This window comes from Pholcus phalangioides, unplaced genomic scaffold, assembly GCF_987345545.1.
Source record: "Pholcus phalangioides strain wild (caught in Gottingen) unplaced genomic scaffold, Ppha-v1.0 ptg000011l_1, whole genome shotgun sequence".
Taxonomy (NCBI): Eukaryota; Metazoa; Arthropoda; class Arachnida; order Araneae; family Pholcidae; genus Pholcus; species Pholcus phalangioides.
Window position 1 is genome coordinate 53,376,798 of NW_028301604.1, and position 24,000 is coordinate 53,400,797.

At 33.6% G+C, this 24,000-nt stretch overlaps 1 protein-coding gene across 1 annotated transcript in view; it reads left to right on the forward strand.

The window, feature by feature from the left end:
- The first annotated feature begins 4,763 nt into the window (after nucleotides 1-4,763).
- The window catches only part of LOC149080561 (serine/threonine-protein phosphatase 2A regulatory subunit B'' subunit gamma-like), a 38,903-nt gene continuing 19,666 nt past the window's right edge, over nucleotides 4,764-24,000 (forward strand). The window contains 7 exon segments of the mRNA XM_089239683.1: nucleotides 4,764-4,879; nucleotides 5,009-5,087; nucleotides 16,128-16,296; nucleotides 18,846-18,890; nucleotides 19,091-19,114; nucleotides 19,116-19,235; nucleotides 20,634-20,770. Coding sequence (XP_089095809.1) covers nucleotides 5,050-5,087; nucleotides 16,128-16,296; nucleotides 18,846-18,890; nucleotides 19,091-19,114; nucleotides 19,116-19,235; nucleotides 20,634-20,770 — 533 coding nt within the window. The 5' untranslated portion in view covers nucleotides 4,764-4,879; nucleotides 5,009-5,049.

The following is a 24,000-nucleotide window of genomic DNA, read 5'->3' on the forward strand; positions in this document are numbered from 1 at the left end:
AACATCCAGTAAGAGCCATCATTGTTGGCTCCGTGGATATGTACAATCTATTTTCCTGATAAGAAATTAATAAAAAAATAAAGATATTCAAGAATTTTCCAGAATCCGTGAATCGAATTTATCGGCATTCCGGAAAATACGGATATTTTCAGCATGCTGGTCTGCCTCACTGTTTCCCGGCATGCCAGCTAATGTGGGGGAGTACGGTAATTATTTTACTAAGAAATTAGTTTTTCTCACTAATTGAATTAAATTGCTGTGTCCCGTTTTACATCCAGGAGCTGAACTGTTTTTGATCGTTAAATTTCTTCCTAAAAACATTATTGTGCAAATAAATTTTATGTTAGATTGTTTGACCTCAAGACCTGTAAGACCTTTCTATTATGTGGACAATGGTGCTATTGGAAGAGCCGTTGCCAGAAATTTCTTGTGGGTTGGGGGAAGGGAACTGACAGTGCAGTACTTAGTCAAGATTCCACAATATATAAGTAAAATTCTGGCATTTAGGGGGACGACTGGCAGTGGGGGTGGAGCCAGAGGGTGCAGTGAGTGCTCGAGTACCTACAGTATTCTGTACCACTGATCTGAGCACCCCCAAAATTCATTCAGGGATCAATAGTTTCCATGTAAAGCTCAGGTCAAGCACCCACGGTTTCGTAACTCTTCCGACGTATCTAATGGCTGGGCCACCAGATCACTATCTTAGATGGAAAAAAAAAGAAGTCAGTCAACCATTTGGATGTTTCGTTTGTACAATGAGCACACATTTTATAAGAAGTGTGATAAATGACTAAAAGATACAATAAAAAAATTGTATTTTATTTTTAAATTTAAATGTACATACTTTTTTTTCGTTCAATGTTGAGGCATTGTGCTTGATGAACACGTACGAGCTTATTCATGTCCTGCCACATAAGTGTGAGGAATTGATAGATGAGCTGTACATTTTTTTATTTTTTGTACGGAATTCTTAATCATAAGCCGTGGCTCAGCTTTTACAGCACAATACTTTACTGGATTTTCACCAGTGGCCACTTAGTATATTCTAGAGCTACTGTGTCGTCGCGTGGACATCATTCTGGGATCTCATCACGAGCATCCAGGTTTGTACCTCACTGGCGGCAGAGTGGTGGTCTACCGAAGTTCGTTTTCTGTGTTTTTTCCACTTAATGAACGGTTACAGCAGCGGTTCTTATCCTTTTTGGGCTCGCGGAGCCCTTTCAGTATATAATTTTTATGGTAGAACGTTATAGGCCTCTTATTTTTTATTTATCTATCAAAATTACTGATTTGTTTTATTTTCCTCGAGTCACCGCGGAGCCCCTGGGAAGTGTACACGGAGCCCCAAGGGCTCCAAGCGATGAATAATGATATAAAAATGTATATATTTGTATAAGAACTGGTACTTGCTGAAAATTATCAACTAAGCAACGAAATGTTGCAGAGATTGAATGCATGCGTGGATTTAGGTTTTGCAAATGAGCCGCATTCTTGATTTCACTGAACATTAGCATGGCATAGTTTGCAAAGCTAATAGAATTTCATACATTTTATGTACGCCTTACCACAAATGTGATGCGCATACGTTCCCATATGCTTTCTCTGTGTACGTTCGCCCAACTCTGGTTCACAAGTATGGGCTGATCCAGGCATAGTCCGGGGCGTACAATGTCTTCATGGGGCCTACATGATAAAATTCTGGCACACAATAATTTTCGAAAGTGTGTAAATATGTAATCTGTTACTTCCATCGAAATATTGAACCCCCCCCCCTTCCCGAATATCACTTCGCACGCGGGAGGGGGTGGGTTGGCGCGATCTTGGCATCACTGCCCAGCGTATAACCTTCACAAGAGGGAAGCTCTTTTTTTCAGAAAGAAAATAGTTTGTATACTTAGAAATAGTTTAGTCTGCTGGGTGAGGTTAGGGGCCCAGGCAAAGGCGGGAGCCAGGAAAGCAAGAATTGAGAAGGAAACATGGTCCAAAGAGGGTTACAGGGGGTAGGGTAAAGGAGTTAAGAAACACTGGCATCAATTATGCTCTGCGTAAATAAACATGATACTGTATTTTTTGGTTTCCTGATGTAGGGCTTTCCAATCACGTCGGATAATTGAGGTTCTGCCGTATCGTACTTGAGTAGTGATAAAGAGGTAAAGATAAACAAATGAAAAATAAAATTAAAAAATTTCGCCTATAATGTAAAAAAATTAAAATCACTGGAAAGCCAGGATGTCACAATTCGGGGGGGGGGGGATCCTGTTTATCTCTATCTTGCATTCGGTGTTTCGCAGTCAATGAGTTTTAATACGATGTAATTTTTTTTTCATGCCAAAATAAAAGTGAATGCCAGTACATATCCTACAATCAAGCGATAAGAATTTCTATAATAAGGTAAACACGTGCCTTTTAGGTGGGGCATTTCTTGCTGAAGAGCAGCCTTTTTTATACTTTCTGAAAATTCCTCTTCGTTTACAAAAGGATTAAGGCTTCTTTGAACTGACTATTCGAGAGCTGCTTGTCAAACGTCTATCTGCTAAGTTAATTGAAAACTGTCCCCTCCCGCCGAAGAGGCAGAAGCCATTTTGTCGTTTTCAACGCCCAGCGCTGTTGCGAGTACAATGGTCATTTTGTGGAGAAAGGAGAGGGGCGTATGCTAAGCCAGCTTAGTGATTCTTTATGGGGGGAAAGCAAGGCAGTATATTTACGGCCAGGACCATTTGGAAGTCGAAAAGTTCACACGTAAAAATACGGCCTGGACCGTTTGGAAGGCATCAACTTCACACGTACATATACGTGCAGGACCGTCAGTCGGTTAATATCACGTCATTTCATAACCTTCATTAGCAATTAAGGTCATCAAGTATCACGTTAATTCTTGACCTTTATTGTTCGTGGTCATTAAATGACTTTGAAATGACGTGATTTTTTTTTCGACTTACGTCATTCAGAAAAAAATGACCAAATTTTCACGTCACATTTCACGTCAGGCAACTACTTGGGTAAAGGGGCCCGGACACATTTCCAGATCACTTGGATCCCCGAAACATTTAGAGATCACGAAAGTGGCTGTGTAGGGGAGTTATCGATAGGGGGGAATGTTACTTCAAGGGCCCACAAACTATCGAAAGGTTTTTCTCGTTTTTGGTGCACCGAGTAAGATCCCATGAGGCTTTTTGGATCACGTGATATTTCCCTTTTTTTGAGGGACATACAAGGTAACCAATATGGCGACTTCCTGTGCGATTCATGAAAGAAACATAAAAATGAATTGTTTTTTCTTCTTTTTAATGGGAGCTAGAAATTTTGAATTTTTTTAACTTCAAATTATTGATCTGCCTCTTTTTCCTTCAAAAAATGCTTGATTAAAGCTGCGAAATTTCTTCGATGTAATTTATATGGGCCCATAATTAATTTCAAAACATCCTAAACTACGTATATGGATTGATGCAATTGAACAATATAAGACAATACGGAGACAATAATTCTCATTTTCGTGCTTGAGAAGATATAAATAAAAAGCTGAAATTAATGTTTTTGCATGGATATCCACTTCAGAAGTGGGTCTGGCTCATTATTTTATATTTAATTTTCTGGGCTTCGTATGTCTAAGCGAACTGAATATTTCGAAAATCAAAAATTAAATTTTTAAAATTTTTGATGTGACGGAAAACCCCACTAAATTTCTGAATTTCTACGCTAAAATCGGCAATTTTAACATTGATCTCTATGGGGATCATTCAGTGTCTGTCCCTCAGAGTGATGCTGATGATGATTATGACGTCTATTCGAGAAGCCTCATTAAAAATATTTCATATATTCATAAAGGGTGGCGGGGATAACGAGGGGCTCTTTCTCGTTACATGGAAGAAAGAATAACCATTCTTTCCTCCATGTTCTCGTTAGCCCCGAATAGAGAACCCCTTTATACCCTTGTATATGAAGGCGTCTTAGCCCCGAAGGGTGGCTGATGACGTAAGCATCATCCAAACCCCCTCCTCCCTTGTCATCAAAAGTCAGCAAATCGGAAACCCCCTTTCCCACATCGATGCTGACGTAATACTTGAATGACCCCTTAATAAGCGCATCTACCGCTAATTTCATCTGGGAAATATGGTTAGGCTCACGTAACCCGTATTTGTCTGTCTCTGCTACAAAAAATATGGTAAGTCAGAGTACAAAGCAAAGATTTCTCTTGTTTTAAGATACTCTCCTTGTCTAAGTACCTCGGGAACTTGACCTCTACCGAAATACTAGAAGCGCTAATTTTCATTTGTTTTGAAATGTATAACACGATAAATGAAGAAACACAATTGAAAGTAGATAACATTTTACCCTTTAGCGGGAAATTTATCAACCTTTGTTTTGTTTACGCTCTTCCGATTTATTTACTAAGCTTTTGAATTGTGTTGAGAATTATTTCATCTTTATTCGTAACAATTAAACTGTTAGGCCGGTATTACACTATAAAAGTTTGATAAAATCCCTTGTATAAAACTCAAAAAATTCAACCAATAAAGTTCATAGGTTACATTCGAGCAAATGAAACTGATAATCTTATTGGTGGCATTTTTCAAGTTTTATAAAATTACTTTTATCAAACTTTTATAGTGTAATCCCGGCCTTAGGGAAAATTAATCTCATTTATAAAACTCATTTTGAAACACATTCAGTTGATTGACATCTCATTCTTGATGTTTCAAAATTTATTGAAGATATATAAATTTAATATTTCCTAAAATTATTTTTCAAATAAATAGAGGTAGCAAGCTTATCGGAGCGGGAAACCAGGATATGTGAAAAGTATGCAGAAATGATGAAATTTTATACTCGATGGAAATACCATGTTGAAAACTGGAAAATTCCACAGTTTTTCCATAAAGTAAGGAGTTAGCTTACTCTTTTCTTGGTCATTGTAATCATATCTATAATATTCAAATGTATTGGTTAATTTCAATCCTCAACCTACTACTTATCATAGAAAACCTATGCTTTAATTGTAACTTTTTAGGATCTCTACCATATTCTTCAAATATACTCGATGGAAATACCATGTTGAAAACTGGAAAATTCCACAGTTTTTCCATAAAGTAAGGAGTTAGCTTACTCTTTTCTTGGTCATTGTAATCATATCTATAATATTCAAATGTATTGGTTAATTTCAATCCTCAACCTACTACTTATCATAGAAAACCTCTGCTTTAATTGTAACTTTTTAGGATCTCTACCATATTCTTCAAATAAATGTTCCAGTTTGTTATTTTATTTGCCACAAGTTGGGTTTATGTTTGTTCTGTACAGATCGAAATACATTAAGTTTTGTATTTTAGTGCAGTGAGAAAAAGTGAAATTGTATTTTCTCCATGCTACTTTACTGCACACCAACTCCAGTCATATATCGCCATATGAAAATTTCCAACTAGCGGAGTTGGGTAGGAAATGAAGGCGGCATCTATTGGTGGTCACCTCAGGTTTAATTGGTTAAGAACTTTTGTGAGATATTCTTTTGGGTAGATTTGAACCCATGGACCTTGATGGCAACCTTTATAGTGGAAGACGAGCTTCGTACCACTGTGTCACCCGGCGCACCATGTGTCCATTTTCTTCATACTGCAGCTGCACGTAATTAACACTAAAAGGGCCGGACTATATGTTATACTTAAAAGAGCCGCTAGCAGTCATTTTGACTGCTGCTTCTTTTTAGTGCAACATATTTAATCACGCTAAATTTTTTCAATAAAAGATAAGCATCCCACATGGTTAATTTGTTAATTTTGAAGCAATTTGCATTTTCTTAAACATACAGGGTGTCCATAAAATGACTTTCCAACTTTAAATATGAAAATTTAGAGGGAAAATATGGACAAGATTTACTATGAAAAAAGATAGATGGACATTGCATGTACATCACATCGTACATTGCTCCATTTTGATGATGTACACATTTTTATATGTATATCACTGTCTTTTTTTTATTCGCTTTATTTAGTTTGTGCACGCTGTGGACCCCAAAGCAGATTGTTTAGCACTGTTCTGTGACGAACCCTCAGCTGACTGGAAATGTTCTGTGGTAAAAATCCCCATACACGTAATAGTGTTTTTTTTTCTGCAATTTTTCTTAAATTTCTTCCAAACTGTTCTGCAGTAGAGCTAATTGTTCTGCGACGTACGTCGCAGATTTTGGCACATTCTGCTTTGGGGGCTGTGGATAACATATACTATTATGCCACTATAAATTTCCACTATCGAGAAAAACTAGGGCACTATTTAAATTTCATACTACAAATTAACTTATTCTTAATCGAAGAATATTCAATTTAAAAAGAAATACATCTTTGTCTTTCTTTTTTGTCATTATTATCTGATTCAGACCAGTCACTGCCAGAATCACCACTTTCTCATTCAAATAGATATAGCAGAAAATCATGATTTTCATTGTCAGAGTTTGCATCGTAAGTCTTCTCAGCCTCAGATTTATTGTCCCAAATATCATTCAGCACTGATAAAATTAGACTATTTTGTTCTAACACATCTGACACAAAATAAAGTATTCCGGACTCTGCCACTGGGCTGGAAGAGATCTCGGCAACAGGATAAGTCCAGTGGCAAAGTTCTGGCGTTCATTCATGTTCTAATAAATCCATTTTCTAAGAGCCATTTATACACACTGTGAATGAACCTCTGTTCCCAGGAAGCAGATGGTAATACACCACCACCACATATGTGTGATGCAATTCTCATTCATGAATTTGCTTAAGCCTTTAAAAAGGCCAATGTTCCATAAATGGAACATAGTTTTTATTTGCAAAAATATCAGATAAAAATTGATTCAAATATTTCCGGTTTTTTACCGTATATAGAGAAGAGTTCAAACTATTTTTTGAAATAAATTTGGAAAAACTTCATGTTAATTTAATCTTTTTTGACAGAATTTTGAAATTTGATATTTTTTGGGCATTTTTTCCTAATTTTGATTAAAATTCGCCAAAATTTCAATTTTGAAGTAGATTGAAAATTATTTTTTGCGTTTCTACCACTTAATACATCAACCAAAGTAAATCAGTTAGTTTCTTTGTACTGTTAAACATTGAAGAGCTATGCATGTTCCATTTATGGAACATTGGCCTCTCAAGAGAGCTGGATTCTAGGGATATCTAATGTGTAGTGTGCTGCTTCGATTTGACCGTTCGAACCCCAGGGTGGTGTCATCATTCGACATGTGTATGGGGGCAAATTCTGGGTAATGTGAAACAGAGGAATGTGCTTTCTTGGGGGTGAATTGTTTATATTTATATTGGTTGAGTACTTTTTATTCTTGCATTCTTGGAAATACATGTTTTTGTGAACCGCACACTAATCAAACCATGATCGGTAATCATAGATAGTCTTTTTATGTTCAGCTGTATGTAACCATGTCCGGAAGATATCTCACATTAGAAGAAGCTGTAGGATATTTAGAAACATTCAGATATATACATAATTAGTAGGATATTTATAACTCACGTATATATGGCAATTACTTGCTAATGAAAATGGGAACATCACGGATGATGTTATTGTTGAAAATGATCTATACTCTATTCACTCTAACTTGGGTTCTGATGTAAATAAACCGCTTTACCAATTTTTGATATCACTCCGCATCCTTTATCTCTATTGGTTGTAATTTTACCCGCCCCTTTATTACGTGTTCTGAACACGTGCGTTTTTTCCTGAAACGTGAGATTATGAATTTGTTATGAAGAATTTTCCTGGAAAATTTTTTTTCACTGTTCTCCAAATTTTGTTGAAATGAAAACTGTTGATAACACTAATTAAAATATAAAGAGGTATATATTTCCCAAAAAAAAATTCGATAGGGTATTCTCGTTATCATGGCACACTCCTCAAGAGTTGGGATGACAGGGCTCCAGCCCGGACATTGCTTGCGACAATTCTTGTCATTTTTTTACGCCAAAAGTTTACTACATAGAAGGGCTGTTAAAAGGTTGGTCTGAGGGCCCGCCAAAGATCAAAGCCTGGGAGGTCTTGCGGTAGGATATGGGGCCATGGTCGTTACAAAAGCTTGTGCGAGTTGCTTATTATTTTACGGCAGAGAGTGAGAAAAAAATCTTCATTTTTTCTTATTACTTTTTTTCCTTCAGAATTTTACAATTTTATTTCTGAGATAATTTACGCAGCATGATTTTGCTGGGCCGAATATGCTACCAATTATAACGTGATACAAATTATGAACAACTTACCGTTGTGTTGCCGCTTTTTATTTTTCTTGCGGGTCTGTTAATTAAATATTTCATAATAATCCACAGGCTGTAGCAGTTACAATTTGACGATAGAGTCATCCACATTATTTCGTTTCTTTACTTCAACCTGTTATTGATAGCTTGTTTTTTTTGTCAAGACAATTTTGGTTTTTATCCATGCGTAGGTTGCGAGCCATGACCCCAACATCCAGCAGCAGGAGCCCCTGGACTGGGATCTTTAATGGGCCCCCAGGCCAGGCTTTCTCACGGGATCTATAGTGTCTGTCATAATGAGGCTAACTAAATCAAAAATGAGCATTACTCTTTCAAACCAGATTTTCAAAACTTTACCTTTATGTCTTCGTGATAATCCTCAGACTTTTTCGGCTCGCCGCCTTTGACAAAAAAAATATTACTTCCCCCCAACAAGCTGCTCAAGCAGAAGTGTGAATTCTTTTGAAATGCGTATATTCACCATGAACGATAAGTGACCCCCCCCCCCACCCATATCCAGTGTACCTCAAAACGTGTGGATAAGAAAAAAATCTTGTTGACAGAAATTTTGTTTATAGGAGTTCAGAGCAGTTGCAAAAAAAATGAATTTTCAAATGGCTCTGCCAAACAAGATAGACACACATATTTCATGTTTGTCATCAAACGATAAAGAAGAAAGCTCTTTTTCTTGCAAGACCTCTTGAAGAAGCATATACAAGTGTATATCAAATCTGTTTGCGAATAGGAGTAATAATAATAAAAAAATGAAACTTCAGTTTAAAAAGGGGACGGAGTGAGAAAGGAGTATCCTGTCAACACCCACCCTGAAGACATAACAGCAAAAACGCTTTGACTGATCTTTAAAAAATATTTTTTCATTGTCTTCCAGATAACTTTAAAATAATATAAAATAAATATTAAAAAAAATATAAATTATGAGTTATTTTATGGTATGAGGGGCAAACAACAAAGGACTATATTTTTGGCGGTGTTGCACAGTAAGAAAAGGTGAAATGTTCTTCAACCAATCATTTTGGGCATCGTACACGTGCTTTTATTTACATCAGGACCCAAGTTAGAACGAACAGAGATTAGTGACAACAGTTCCAACTGATGTATGTGGAATGCTAGATATATATTTTGCAACATCGAGGATGAGGTATTAGAAATTCCCGTAACACATTTTAAAAAAAATATAGGGCAGAAAAACTGCAATACTCCTGTGAAGGTTTCAACAAAAAGGCAGTTTTAAGCAATCCGAAAAAAATGTTGTGCCTATACATTCAACAGAAAATGACAACTTGTACAGTCCTTTGAAGAAAGAAAATTAAACACTAAATGTGTGAAAAGCAAATATAACTTTAATGTTCATCAACTAAATAAAACAGTTCTACAGAATTTTAATTCAACTGTGTAGAAAGAAAAAAGTAGTGCGGCAACATGTGAAATTTGAAAATGCTCTCAAAATCCATGCTGGAAATCTGAAGGAACCAGATTATAGATGGCCTTTTTTTTAAATATTAACCTGTACTTGCATTTGAAGAAGACCGCCATTGGCCTTATACTGTTCTGGTGGCCTTTGTATATTATTCACGATATTATATCGTCACCTTTACGTTATTGGCACAAAGGATCCGTGAAACACAAAAGGATTTTGTTTTGACTTATTTTATTTGTTTTAATTACACCGGGACATAGTTTCAAAAAGGTTGAAAACTAGCACACCAAACCTGTGTAAAATTATTTTTAACTTAGTTTTGTAGCACATTAAAATATATTGTAAAAAGCATCTATAATAATAATATTGAAAGAATGTTTTTACTCTTCGCGGCTGACAACAAACACACATACCAACTGATAAGGAAATTCCATTTACTTTCAATACATGTTGTATAGACTTATGGATAAGTCAATGAATAGAAGAATTCAGTATGTACTTGTAGGGGGAGTTTTTTACAATGTGTTCAATGGTTTCTGCGAAACGGTTTATCTACTACAGAGGTACACACCTATCTGACATTTTCTTTTTTTCTCTCTGAATACACGGGTAGTCACGTACAAATACGGCTGTACAAAACCTTCCCCAATTTAAAAGGATTCCAATTATCCAGATTATTTTTGGAATCCGCAATTTTCTTTCAGTACTGTACATAAAACGTCGTTTTATATACAATGTTGTGTAATATTAATTAACTGCATCTCAATATATTCCTCATTCTCATATCATTATGATAAAATTAATGTTATTGTAAATAGAAAAAGCAATCTTCAAAGGCAAATTTTCGGTCTTTCGGGGCATATTCATTTTTTATAGAGCATTTTCTATCAGTTTTTAGGTCATGAAAACCCTAGCCCTATTTATAAGCATACTTGCCAACTATTATGGAATTTACTTAGTTTCTACGGATTTACACCACAAAATATGAAAGTACGGTGAAAATCGTGAAAAATTACGGAAATATGGTTTTTTAGAAACTTCTTTTGTTCAAGGATTTCATTGAACTCCATTATCCTATCGTGTACAAAATGACGTCACACAAAAAGACTACACTACCAAAGAATAAAAATCAAATTTAAAAATCAAAATAAAAATCAAATAAAAAAAACAGAATTTATAAATTCCTTAACCTAACAAATTTCTTTGCTGTAAATCAATATGGTTACATAAAAGGACGTGGTACCGAAAACGCTCTATTAAACTTCTCTAAATTTGTTTATAACAGTATTGACAGCTGTAAATTTACCCTGGCCATATTTTTAGACATCTCAAAAGCTTATGACAATGTAAATCACTCAATTCTCATTGAGAAACTCAGTTCTGCTGGAATCAGAGGTAATACATTTAACTGGTTCACTTCATATCTAACCAATCGTAAACAAAGAGTTAAAATTAAAAACACACTAAGTGACTATATCACTATACAGAGAGGAGTCCCCCAAGGATCAAATTTAGCCCCCTTACTTTTTATAATATTCATAAACGACTTATGTAAACTAAATATTCATGGTACTATGATTACTTACGCCGATGATTCAGTTCTTTTATATTCTTCCAACGATCTTAATACACTAACAACTAAAATAAATCAAGACCTGTGCTTAATCAGAAAGTGGTTCCTAGCCAATGATTTAACCCTAAATCTTTCAAAGACTAAAGTCATTCATTTCAACTTAATTTACTCTGAAATTGATTTTAATCTAAAATTCCATAGCCCAATATGTTTGATGAACCTCGACTGCTCCTGCCAAAAAATTCAGCAGGTACAAAATATCAAATATCTAGGACTTAATATTAATAGCAATTTAAAATGGAAACTTCATGCGCTAGAAATAGCGAAAAAACTACGTTTTATTGTATATAAATTCTATTATCTGAAACAAAAGGTAACAGCAGAATTTCTGAGAGAAATTTACTATGCCTGGTTTTATTCAATTGTCAATTATGGTATCATCATCTGGGGTGGCGATTACAAGACAAATCTGCTGCCAATTTGTTCTATTCAAAACAGATGTTTTAAAACTATTTACAGTGCTCGTTCTCAAATCTCAATTTATAGAAATTTAAACCTACTCCCCATAAGACATAACGCCATCTACCGAATCATACTCTACATATATCGTAATAAATCAATATGCACTCAAAGAGAGTCCATATCATTGAGAAGACCAAACGAAATTTATCGCATACCCTCATTTAGAAAAGAAATATTTCGCAAACATTTTTACTACCTTGCTCCTAAACTATTTAATGCTTTACCATTGGTAATGCAGAATATATCTAGGTTTGCATCATTTAAAAAATCCCTTTTTGAATTTCTAATAGCAATAGACGATATAGATGTATATTTTCAATTATAGAAGCGAATTATATTATTATCCATACGCCTGTAGTTGCCTCATATCAATTGTTATTATATCAAATGTGAACTTGTATATCAGAATAATTATTAGAAAAATTTATTTGAAAATTCATTTCATTATTTAACTATTCTTTATTTTTTTATTTTTTTTATTTTTATTATAAGTTTTGTGTTATTTTTTTGTTTCTTTCGTCTTTATCTTTAATTAGTTGCTCTGTACAGGCTCAGGCCTCTTGACAACAAATATTGAGATTTCACTGTTTCATGTATTATTTAACTTTGGAAACAAATAAATATTTGGAAATAAAAAAAAAAAAAAAAAAAAAAAAAAAATTAATAACAAATCAATAAGGTGCGGTTTACATTAAGATAACTTATTGTGCAGGTGTGTAACTAGGCTGGGGCCGTCTCCGAACTTCCTCCGTGAGAGAGAACACATTGCTACTATTATATTTTGCATAACAAGCCAACATTTCCCCTCCTTTATATTTATTACCTCATCAAAATATTATAAATTATAATGCAATTGTAATTTCTACAATGATACAGTAATATCACAACTTATGCTACCACGAGTTACGTGATTTTCTATTTTCTATGAAAAGTTGCACATTTTTGATATTCAAACATAATCTCGGGATTAATGCTGAGATAGTAGAATACATTAAGTAAATATCAAGTAAGAGTTGTTTTATTCGATCATAACACCATATGTAATGAAACTACATCGATTTCTGGGAGGCTACAGTATATAAAGATGAAAAATTTGGAGTGATTAGAAATTAAATCTCAAGGGTTTTATAATATCAGCCATTTTTCTGGAAAAAGTAATAATTTTCAACACACCCGGTAAAACGGGTGGAGGTGAAGGGTTGAAAAGGGAGACAATTTTCAAGGTAAAAAAAATTTAAAAGAAATTTTTTTTCCCACAATGTGATGCAAAAAACATTTTGTCTGCTAATTGATCATCATAGTGCCCGCCCCCTCGGAAAAAAATTCTAATTACGGACGGACGGGGGGGGGGGGGGAAGATGAAACAAGGTGTGACGGACCAGAGGTGTGCCAAAATGGATGTTGTCAGACTGGCCGAGTTTATGGCTGCAGCCCTGACTGAATTAACTATTTATTGAATTCTTGAATGATTCACGAACTCTCAAGAATCATTTAAGAAATATTATCAAAGAAGTATTACAATAAATATTATTACAATTATTCAAGATATGTTAATTTTAGAGAAAGAAATCTTGATATTAATTTCTAAAGAATTTAATTTTAAAAGTTTAAAAATTTGAACTTGTCAGAACTATTACTGTGTTTAACAAGTGCAATCAATTATATTATGATGTTTCCGAAGTTCTTTGGGAATATTATAAAAAAGTGCTCTTCAAAAAACGAGTTTTTTCAAACGCACAATATATAACTATATTTCAAAATGACACACCCACACACGCACAGAGAGATTTCGCTATTCAAGATAACTATAGTACATAATAGGGAACACAGTGTGCTTTATTCATGCCTGCTTGCTGTATTATGTGCCAATGAAGAGGTTCCTACAATGAGATCAGCATTACTGAATGCAGAGGGAGGTGCTCGTCAAACAGCATGGGTGACAAGTCTCAGACAAAGCAGCTAGGGGAAGGCACTGGTCTGACCAGGACGTGTTGACGCGTCCTCGCCCGTTTTCGAGAGAATTTTTTGGTCCCGTCAACACGTCCTTGCCCGTTTTCGAAAGAATTTTTATGATGCGTCAACGCGTCTTCAACGGTTGAAGGGTTAAATGTATTTTGTTTTACTTTATATTTTGTATTCAAGGCACATGGATTTTTTGGAATGATACAACAATTTAAGCAAAATGATGCTTCTATTCATACTGTAGTCATTAAAAATGGCAGGTTGAATTCATAAAATGTGAAATTTCTCAGTTGGTCATCATGTAACATTAATTAAAATCCAAGAATTTTATGTGGTCACATTTTTCTGTACATGACATGACTTCCTTTCAAACTATTTGTCACCAAATTTACTGATAAATCATGTAAAGTTTAGTTTTTTCAATAAAAACATGCAGTCAGGCTCACTTATGACGAAGTTTTTTCAAAAACACATGCAAGTTTTTGTCCTTTGAATGAGAAAAAATTAAGTCGTACTGATCCCCTTTTTGTTAGGGAACTCTTTTACTTCTTGGAAAAATGATGACTGCTTACTATTATATCTGAACTGGTTCTGAAAGTAAGGGATTGGGTTTGGACAGAAGCAGATTTACTATCCAAAATTTAGTAAAAGCCTGTTTAGCATTTTATTTATGATGAAATTATGACTTGTTAGAAAACACTGTTGTTTCCTAGAAAAATGTTGATAATTTCCACTTAAACTAGTTTGGGAGTGGAAAGGAAGGTTGAGCTATTATTCATAATTTTACAGTGTTATCGATAACATGTTTAGCATTTCATTCAGTGTAGAAATGGCCACCAGCCCCAAGAAACATGTTTTGGATTTAAACACAAAACTGCAGGTCATAGAGGCTAAAGTAAAGCAAAATTTAAGCATTACAGAGAGATTTAAAATCTTTCTTTTACAAATGTTATTGCTTGTTGATCTCATAATGACCATTTTTAAAAAACGATTTTCCAATTTTTTATTTTAAATATTAAAAACTTTTCACTTTTGACAAAAGTAAATGTTCATTCTATTGCTATTCAGGAAAACGTTTTGTATTATAAGTTTAATTATTATTATAAGTTTAACTATTAGTGTATTAAATATGGAATTTCAAATGTGTAGTAATTTGAAACAGCAAGCATGAAAAAAATTCAAAATAATGATATGCATTTCTCTGTTTAATACTCGTTGGTTTATAGTAGTTAGAGTGATATTCTCAAAATTTAAGTTTCGCTTAATGACAGAAATAAATCACGGCATATATTTTTGTGTACCTTTATAAAACCAAAACCTTTCTGAAATGGAAAATATTTTTAATCTTTTGACGTTTCCTTTTATACAGATTTCACTGTATTTATATTAGTAGTAAAGTCCACTATTATTGAAGTTTTTTCTGGGTGCTTTTTAGCTCAAGAAAAATAATTTTCTATCAAATTTTGTTTTTTGCAAATTTAATTGTCATTACTGATAATGTTACCTTAATTTAAATATTGTTTTGAGGAATTGTCTTTCTCAATACACTCTTATTGTCTTCACTTTTCTCAAAAAGTGTGAATCAAATAAAATCGATGCTACAATAATAAAAGAGATCAACTGACATCTTCAGTCTTCCTAGCCCCAAACCCAAAATTTGTGATGTACCTCACAGAACAATCTCTAAGAACTTTAAGAAAAGAATTTATCTGTGTAGAAAACACTATTATGGGAATTTTTACAGCAGAACATTTTCAGTCATCTGAGGATGCATTGCAAAGCAATGCAAATCATTCTGCTTTGGGGCTTCCTAGAACTTAAGATGGGATTATCCGCAAGTGCAAAGACATGTCAGGTCAAACAAAAAGCTACTTTAGATTCTAAATATCACCAGAAAGAACCATTTTCTGTTACATAGTTTTAATTTCATGTTGCATTTTGAGGGATTTCTCTTTTCTCACAATTGTGCTCCTTCTTCAGCATTTTGTAGTTCAATATATGATTTCTACATACAACACTAGCTGTTACCCACTACTTTGTTTGCGTGGATTTCATAATCTGTAAATTCCCTCTTATCACCCTTTTTGGGGTTTAATTTTAAAAAATGCATTCTTGGTGAGTCTCTACATTATAATATTAAAAACTACTGACCAAATTTCATATTTATAGCGTCAGAGATTTCAGCTCGGCGATGATAAATCAGTTAGTTAGGACATGTTATTTTATATGTATAGATAATAAGATAAAATCATGTTAATAAAGATACCATTTATTTAGGCTTTAAAAAATCCATGCATTGGGATAAGCTCATATAATTGACTCGCTGCTTTGTTTGTGTCTTTAGATAATCAATTTTCCATTATGTGAATTTTCATGAATTTTCTTTAAAATATTTCAGGAAATATTTTACAGCTTCTATTTTTGGAAAACTTGTTCAGCTAGATTCCCATGGTCGCATTACTATTAGAAACTTTTTCAACTATGTGATGAGAAAAGTTGGGTTGCATCAGACTCGAATTGGTCTGTCTCTTTACGATGTTGCTGGAAAAGGTTACTTGAGAGAAGGGGTAGGCTTTAATTTTTCTTATGGTGTTAGGCACCACATTATATGGCCACCTTAAGTTTTTAAAAGACACCAACACAGTAGCACATGAATTAAAACTAATACAGTGCACACCACTTAATGTGATCATATTAGAACTCAGGATTTTTGATAAAAAATAACTGATGTATTAATATATCCAAAGAAAACCTATATTCAGGTAGGATGACTATACATCCTATTTAAAACAGGACAGCTTTTTTTTTACACAAAACTGGTTGCAAAATGTTCATTCATGCCACTGCATTCTACTGACTTATTTTTAATAACTTTTTATACTGTCCTAAAATGCAAATTTTTTCTTTAAAAGGGGGGGGGGAACTTGTATTTTTAGATAGTATGATAAAAATTTGCATTTTCGACTGTACTTTTGACGAAGATCTTTTGTAAAACTTATATAGTGTAATTCCAGCCTTTGAAACTTTTTCTAATTTAAGTGTACCATAGATCTTTTAAAAAAGACTTACCAATTCAAGTATTTCTGAATGAAATAACTGACAAATTCTGAAAGAAAATGACCAAAATAAAAGCTGAAAGGACATTTTTTACCTTTCACATGCCTCCACTATAAGAAGTCCTTTGCACCATATATGCATGCATCTTAGCAGCTACTATAACCTAATGAGGAAAGTGAGTAATACAGAAATGATTCTCAACGGGGAAGGGGAGGGGGAACTGCCTCCTGTGCGTGTAACCTTTTACAAAGCTGATAATGATAACATTTTGAGAAAAAAAGAGGTCTGTTGCAACTTTATAGCTTCGAAATGCCAAAAGAAATTTTGTGCAAAAATTATACAAGTCTATCACAAATCAAAATCCTAATAACTATAATTGAAATTTTTCCCATTTTGTGATATACATCTGGTCCATATTTTAAGTGATAATAATAACTGAATAATAACATTATCAGTGATTCTAATAAGCAACACTATTGTATTATTATTTACAGATTTCATATTGCTAAATAAAGTATATAACAAGAATTTGTTATAAAAATGAACATTTTACTGTAGCTGTGGTGAAAAATGAAATCGTGATAGTTGAAAATATAAGGCCACCTACAATTTCTGTAGGTAAAAAATATTCAAGCTGGAATGAGATCTTCCTATATTTGTGTGGTCTACCACAGGTTAATATGACTAAAAATATGTAGTTTAGCTACACAATATAGTATAGCAGTGTTTTTTAACCTGTAATCCTCTTATACCCCTGGAGGTCTGGTAGTATTTTGTATGAGGTTCACAGAATCACATTTTCATTTGATTTCAGTAGTACATAAATGAGACAGTGCTGTAAAATTAATTTTTGTATGATGTATATATTAGAGTAAAACCTGTCTTTTGCGAACACCAGGGGAACAAAAACATTTGTCTGTAATAGAGAGGTGACCGTTAATCAGGGGTTTGAAATGCATACTTTTGTTATACAAGCGGAAATTATTATTTGGCCGTAAAAGAGGGGTGACTGCATCTGAGAGGTGTTCGTTAAGAGGGGTTTTACTGTATTAATTTTTTTTTTAAATTTTAGATTTTATGGGGGGGGGGGCAGGGGTCTGTGGTGCATTGATCTTTGCTGCGGTGAGTCTGTGACATAAAAAAAGAGCTTGGGAAACACTGTAATATAGTATGATAATTTCTCAGTATAAGATTTCAATTGGGTTAGAGTTGGAACAAATAAGAATGGTTATAAAAACACAAATTTTATGCTTTTGAAACAAATTTGTTGTATAAAGGCATTATCATAGAAACTTTTATAATCTTTAATACTAAAAATTTCATTATGGGCAACAAATTTGTTGTCTAACAGTTCAGTATAATTTTGCTATTTCTGGTTAATAGGAAAAATATAAGTGAGTTTACTCTATTTTATCTTGCCTGGGTCCTTAGAACCATAGTTTTAAGGAAAACCTGGTCTTTTCAGAGTAAAGATTCTATTGAAAAAAACTGAAATTGTTATTTTTTTGATCATTTACCATCATGAATGATACTGATATTTAGATTTCTATCCCAAAATTTCTTTAAAGTTTAATTTACAATTTTAAGTAAGTACTTATACTCATTGTTAAATATTCTATTCTTACCTATCCTAGGAATTTTTTCGACCATGCAGTGTATTTGCTCGTGTTTTGAATGTTCCTTGTCCAATGCTTTCAAATCTTGAATGTGTTCAATTTGAACATAGAAGATTTACATATAGAGAACATATATATGCAGAAACTGAATTCAGATTTCCTATTGTAGTGCACATTATATATAGTGTGATTTCTTTTTAACCTATGGAATTTTTTGATATCTTATATACATTGGAAAACCAGACATACCTTATCTATAACTCAATGTTTAACATAAAATTTTTACTGAAAAAACAATATAAAAATATGTCTGGTATATTTTTGACTTTCAAGTTTTGATAGGATAAAAATTCTATCTTCTGCAACACAATAAATTAGCTTCAAACAAGAATTCAATTAGTATCGAAGTGGTTTGTGTTATGTTTGTTTGATTTATTTTACAGGATTTAGAGAATTATATTCTTGAATTGATACCAACATTACCCCAGGTAAGACTTTTTTAGTATTCAGTTTAACTATGAAATACATTAACTAAAAAAAAAAAGAGTAGAATGGACATAAATTTTGAGAAGCTGTATGAAATTCAATCATGTCTGCATTCTCAATACAAGAAAAAATGATATGCAGTTTCATGTTTTTGAAGAGTTTATTTCTGTTCAAGAGTTATTATTATTATTATTTTTTGCAGTTGGATGGACTTGAAAATTCGTTTAAATTCTTTTTACGTTTGTACTGCTGTCAGAAAATTTTTCTTCTACCTTGATCCCATGCATATTGGCCACATCAAAATTAAAGATATTTTAGCTTGCAGTTTTCTTGATGATTTATTAGAGGTATTATTTCAGTTTTCACAAGTTGAAACTAAATTTTAGTTTCCAGATTGCATATTTCTTCATAATTAATTTTTGTATGAATAAATTTAACTTCCCATATTTTTTGGCTTTTCTGCCACAGAACATAGTTTTGGAGGATTGTTGCGCTCACACTGACGCAGCATGTATGTTAATTTTTTCACTTAAGAAACACTGCCAAAGTATTCGACAATGAACATCATTGTATATTACACATTCAACTTTAAATTAAATTTTTGTACTATTCAGAATTCATCCTGAGTATTTAGCAAGCATTTTTAACAAAATGTTTTTAGAATGAAATTAAACAATATTTTTTTTTGAATAAAAATTAAAATTTTTTCCTCAAGAAATATACCAATACAGCACTTTTGTTAAGCTCATATATCCATTTTGATGGGTTTTGCTCAATGCACCACATATGCTTATACGACACTTATTTTTAGAAATAAGGTATTTATTATATAAAACTTAATATTTTATCGAATACATAATGATATCAGATTTCAATTTAGGCCTATATTAATAATTTTATCTTGATTTTATTGTTGAAACAAACACATTGAACTTGAATTTATTGACACTTAAATCCACAAATTTTACTTCTATTAGAATTAAGAAACTCTGGAAGGTCCCTGTTTGTATTCAAACCTTGTTACAAAACCACTTTTTTATATCAGTTACCAGGATACTGAGCCCAATACCTTAGGGTATCTGGCTTCCATCCCCTATGGGACAGAGCCTGGACCATGTCTGATCCTACACCCATCCATGATTTCTGAAGCCTTCCAATTTACATACATACTGTATGTGAATTGGAAGGCTTTGTCCTTCTGGTACTTGCAATCCAGTGGAGGAGCCCCAGAAAATTACTTGACCTGGGAGAATGTTCATACTTTGTATGAACACACATTCACTGAAGCCTTCTCTAATTTTGGATCACATGATTTCAATTTGCATGTTTCATGATCCATTACATGTCCAGGTGCCATTTTCAACATAGAGTATTTACTAATATTGCAAAATTTAAAAAAAAATCCAAGTTTGATCCTGGATTTTGCAATCAGAACTGCATTTGGTTTTCTTCCTAATGCCAAAATTGACAGATTTTAAGAATAACTTTCATTTGAGGACAATTCATTCTTTCATTTCAAGTCTTTGTTCTTTGCATATTTGAGTTATCTGGATTTGACTGCTATAGGTCAGTAATAATGGAAGGCTATTGCTCTCACTCATTTTTGTCTTTTGATTCAAGCCTTTGCTCTCATTTTATGGTTTTTCTTTATTGTAAACACTGGCATGTGGTTACTGATGTTTAACTAATTGTGTAATTTTTCATTATGTCTGAAGGGAATATCAAATTATCAACTTTTTATTTAGCTACGAGATGAAGCTTTACCCAAAGATGCCAAAGAAAAGAATTGGTTCTCTGCTTCATCTGCTTTGTGGGTTTATGGACAATATTTGAACTTGGACAAAAATCACAATGGGATGCTGAGTAAAAAAGAACTTTCAAGGTGACATTGATGTACTTTCTCTCTTGAATTTAGGAGGCATCTCTTTGCAGTTACTTTATTTTCACTGGCATGCATGAAGTCTGTTCAAAAACATTTTTCTATCTATTGCTTAGGGCTTGTACTTTTAAGCATTTCCTTAGGATTTTGCAGGGTTTCCATTCTGGAAACAGTTGGGACTTTTTTTTTTGTTTAGTAATGAAAATCAGTCATCCTATATTCTTATCACATTTCCTTTAAACGGTATAGTAGGAATCATTGAACCCTCTGTAAAATGCCAGATCATTTTCTATGAAGTAGACTTTCATCTAATTTTTAGTAGGTGCAAGGTAAAGGATATAAGAAAATGTGTTTCATCAAGAAATTAGCTTTAGAAAATATATATGAGCTTGTTGCTAGAATAAAAGGCTTTCAAGAAGGTGAGATATCTTCCCAATCTCAAAGACAGGATTGAAAAAAAGAGGTAAAGTCAAGCTCTCAATGTTTCATAACAATTAGTGTGTGAAGTTATGGTTAGGGGAAAAATCAGTTTTTTTTTTAGTTTAAATAGTATTTACGTTAAAAACTATTATATTTTATATATATGCTTATTAACATAATTAACAATATTTCCATATCGATTAATCTGTAGCGATACTATTGCATAGCAACCAATAATCCAGCAGATGGCGTTAGTCATCCACGATTAACGCTGAATGCTGGGAATATATATGTGTATCACTTACACCCAGAGGGAGCTGGAACTTGCAGATGTTCTGACACGTTCTTACTCGACTGCAATGTAAATAATTAATAGCCATTTAATAGTAGTAAATATATAATGAAGACTTTCAAGTCAACATGTGCAATATAGTGAATCCTTACACTATATTATGGTGACCCGGACATGGTTTGAACACACAACTCAAAACTTTTCTTCATGCAGTCTACCATACTTAAGTCTTCCATTCCTAAGCAGCAGGAAACCTTATTCCCACCCTCCCACAAACCAATGTAGAAGAAAAAAAGAGTCAAGGGATAATCAAGCCACCCACAAAAAGATAAAGCTTTCCCTGACCTCTCTCTCCTCTCTTATGGAACAGTTCCTTCACCAGAAAAAAGAAAACCATGGAAGCTACACAGGTGTAAAGGTTCCTGTTTATAACAGCAATGACCCCCATCCTTTGGAAGCTAGTTTCAAACCGGGCGTGCCGAAGCAAATCATAAATTCTTCAACCAAGTATAATTACGTTGTTTCTGCTCTGCCTTCAGAAATTGCAGGGCTTTTTCATGATGTGATTCTAAACCTAAACGAAGATCTCTTTCAGCATCTAAAGAATGAACTAATCAAAAGAGCAAGAGACAGTTCAACTAGCAGGAAAAGGCAGAAATCAGGAAATTGCTGGCAGGTGGAGAACTAGGTGACAGACAACCATTGGAGTTACTCTGCTCCACGAAATGCCTTGAGGAGCCACATAATGTTCCAGATGAATTTTTAGAACTATTGTTTGTGTAACGCCTTCCTTTGCACGTATAGATCATCTTGGCTGCTATTGTGCCACTCTCTTTGGATGAACAAGCTGAAGTAGCCGATTGTGTGATGGAAGTATACCAGTACAATGTTGCATCAATAGCCAGTAGCATTCCCTCTGCATCCTCAAAAACTAAGTTGAAAAATGTTTTAATTGCAGAAATTAGAAAGTTATATCGTATTGAAGCCCAATTTTCGATACAGAGGCAGGTGTAGTTTTAGGTATAGAAGTAGAAGCCGCAGTCGGGAAAACAATCAGTTTTGTTTCTATCACAGAAAATTTGGCCAAAATTCCCGAAAATGTGACTTACAACCGTGTACTTACAATAATTCAGGAAACTCGGAAAGCAAAGTGTAGAGGCAGCATTCACTTTGCCCACAAAATTCCATTGACTTTTTGTAACACTTAAAAAGATTAATATAAATTTTCTTATAGATACAGAGGATCAGACATTTCACTTATTCCGGCGAACTCTGTCGATTGCATGAAACCAGTGTTATTTACTTTACGTGTAGCAAATACATCTAACATTAATGTATATAGATAAAAACTTCTCACAATTGATTTGAATTCACGAAGAAAATTCCAATGGCCATTTTTAGTAACAAATGTGTTCATGCCAATAATAGGCATAGATTTTCTTTTCTATTTCACTCCCGATTCACTCCGATCTAAAATTAAAATTTTTTTTGATTCATTAACCAATTTATCGTCTACAGCAAAAATTCAATCAGCATCAATTCACCCAATCAAGCTGATTACAGTCATTATTCAATATCATCAGTTACTTGAAGAATTTCCTGAGATAACAAAACCACCGCATGCAAATGTAGAAATAAAGCATAATATTGTGCATCATATCGAAACTATCAGTCAACCGGTGTTTGCAAAACCATGACGACTTGCACCAGATCATTTACATGCCACAAAAGATGAATTTCAGCAAGTGATTAATTTATGCGCCCTTCAAAAAGTTTTTTATTGTACCAAAAAAAGATTGCACAGACTGGAGACCAGTCAGTGATTATCATGCACTAAATGCACAAACAGTTAAAGACAGGTATAGTGTGCCTAATGTTATGGATTTCACTGCAGAACTGTGTGTGTGTGCATGAAATTTTTTTTTTTCGCATGTTGACTTGATTAAAGCATATCAAATACCTATTCATTCAGATAATATTCATAAAACTGTTGTAACTACTACTTTTAGTCTGTACGAAAGTACAAGGATGCAATTTAGGCTATGCAATGCAACCGCAACATTTTAATGATTCATTGATGAAGTTCTTTGCAGTTTGCCTTTTGCCTGTGTATTTCTGGATGATATTCTTCGCAATTGCTTCAAAATCAGAGGAAGAATATCTCAAACACCTGCGTGAACTTTTCTATAGGCTAAATCATTAGTCTTAAACCATTGAAATGCATCTTTGGTGTTTCTAACATTAATTTATTTTTTAGGCTTTAATGTTTCGAAGCAGGGACTTAAGCCACTTTCAGATTGCATCAAAGTAATACAAGATTTTCCTCTTCCAGAAACTGTAACACACTTACACAGATTTTTAGGCCTATTTAATTTCTATAGGAGATTCGTGCCTAAACACAGTGGAAATATTATCTCCATTAGTTAAATTTCTTTAAGGTTGGCAAAATAAAAAGAAATCAGAACTAACCAAATTATGTAATCAAGCTGACAAACTACAGTGGAACCCTAAGGCTGAAACT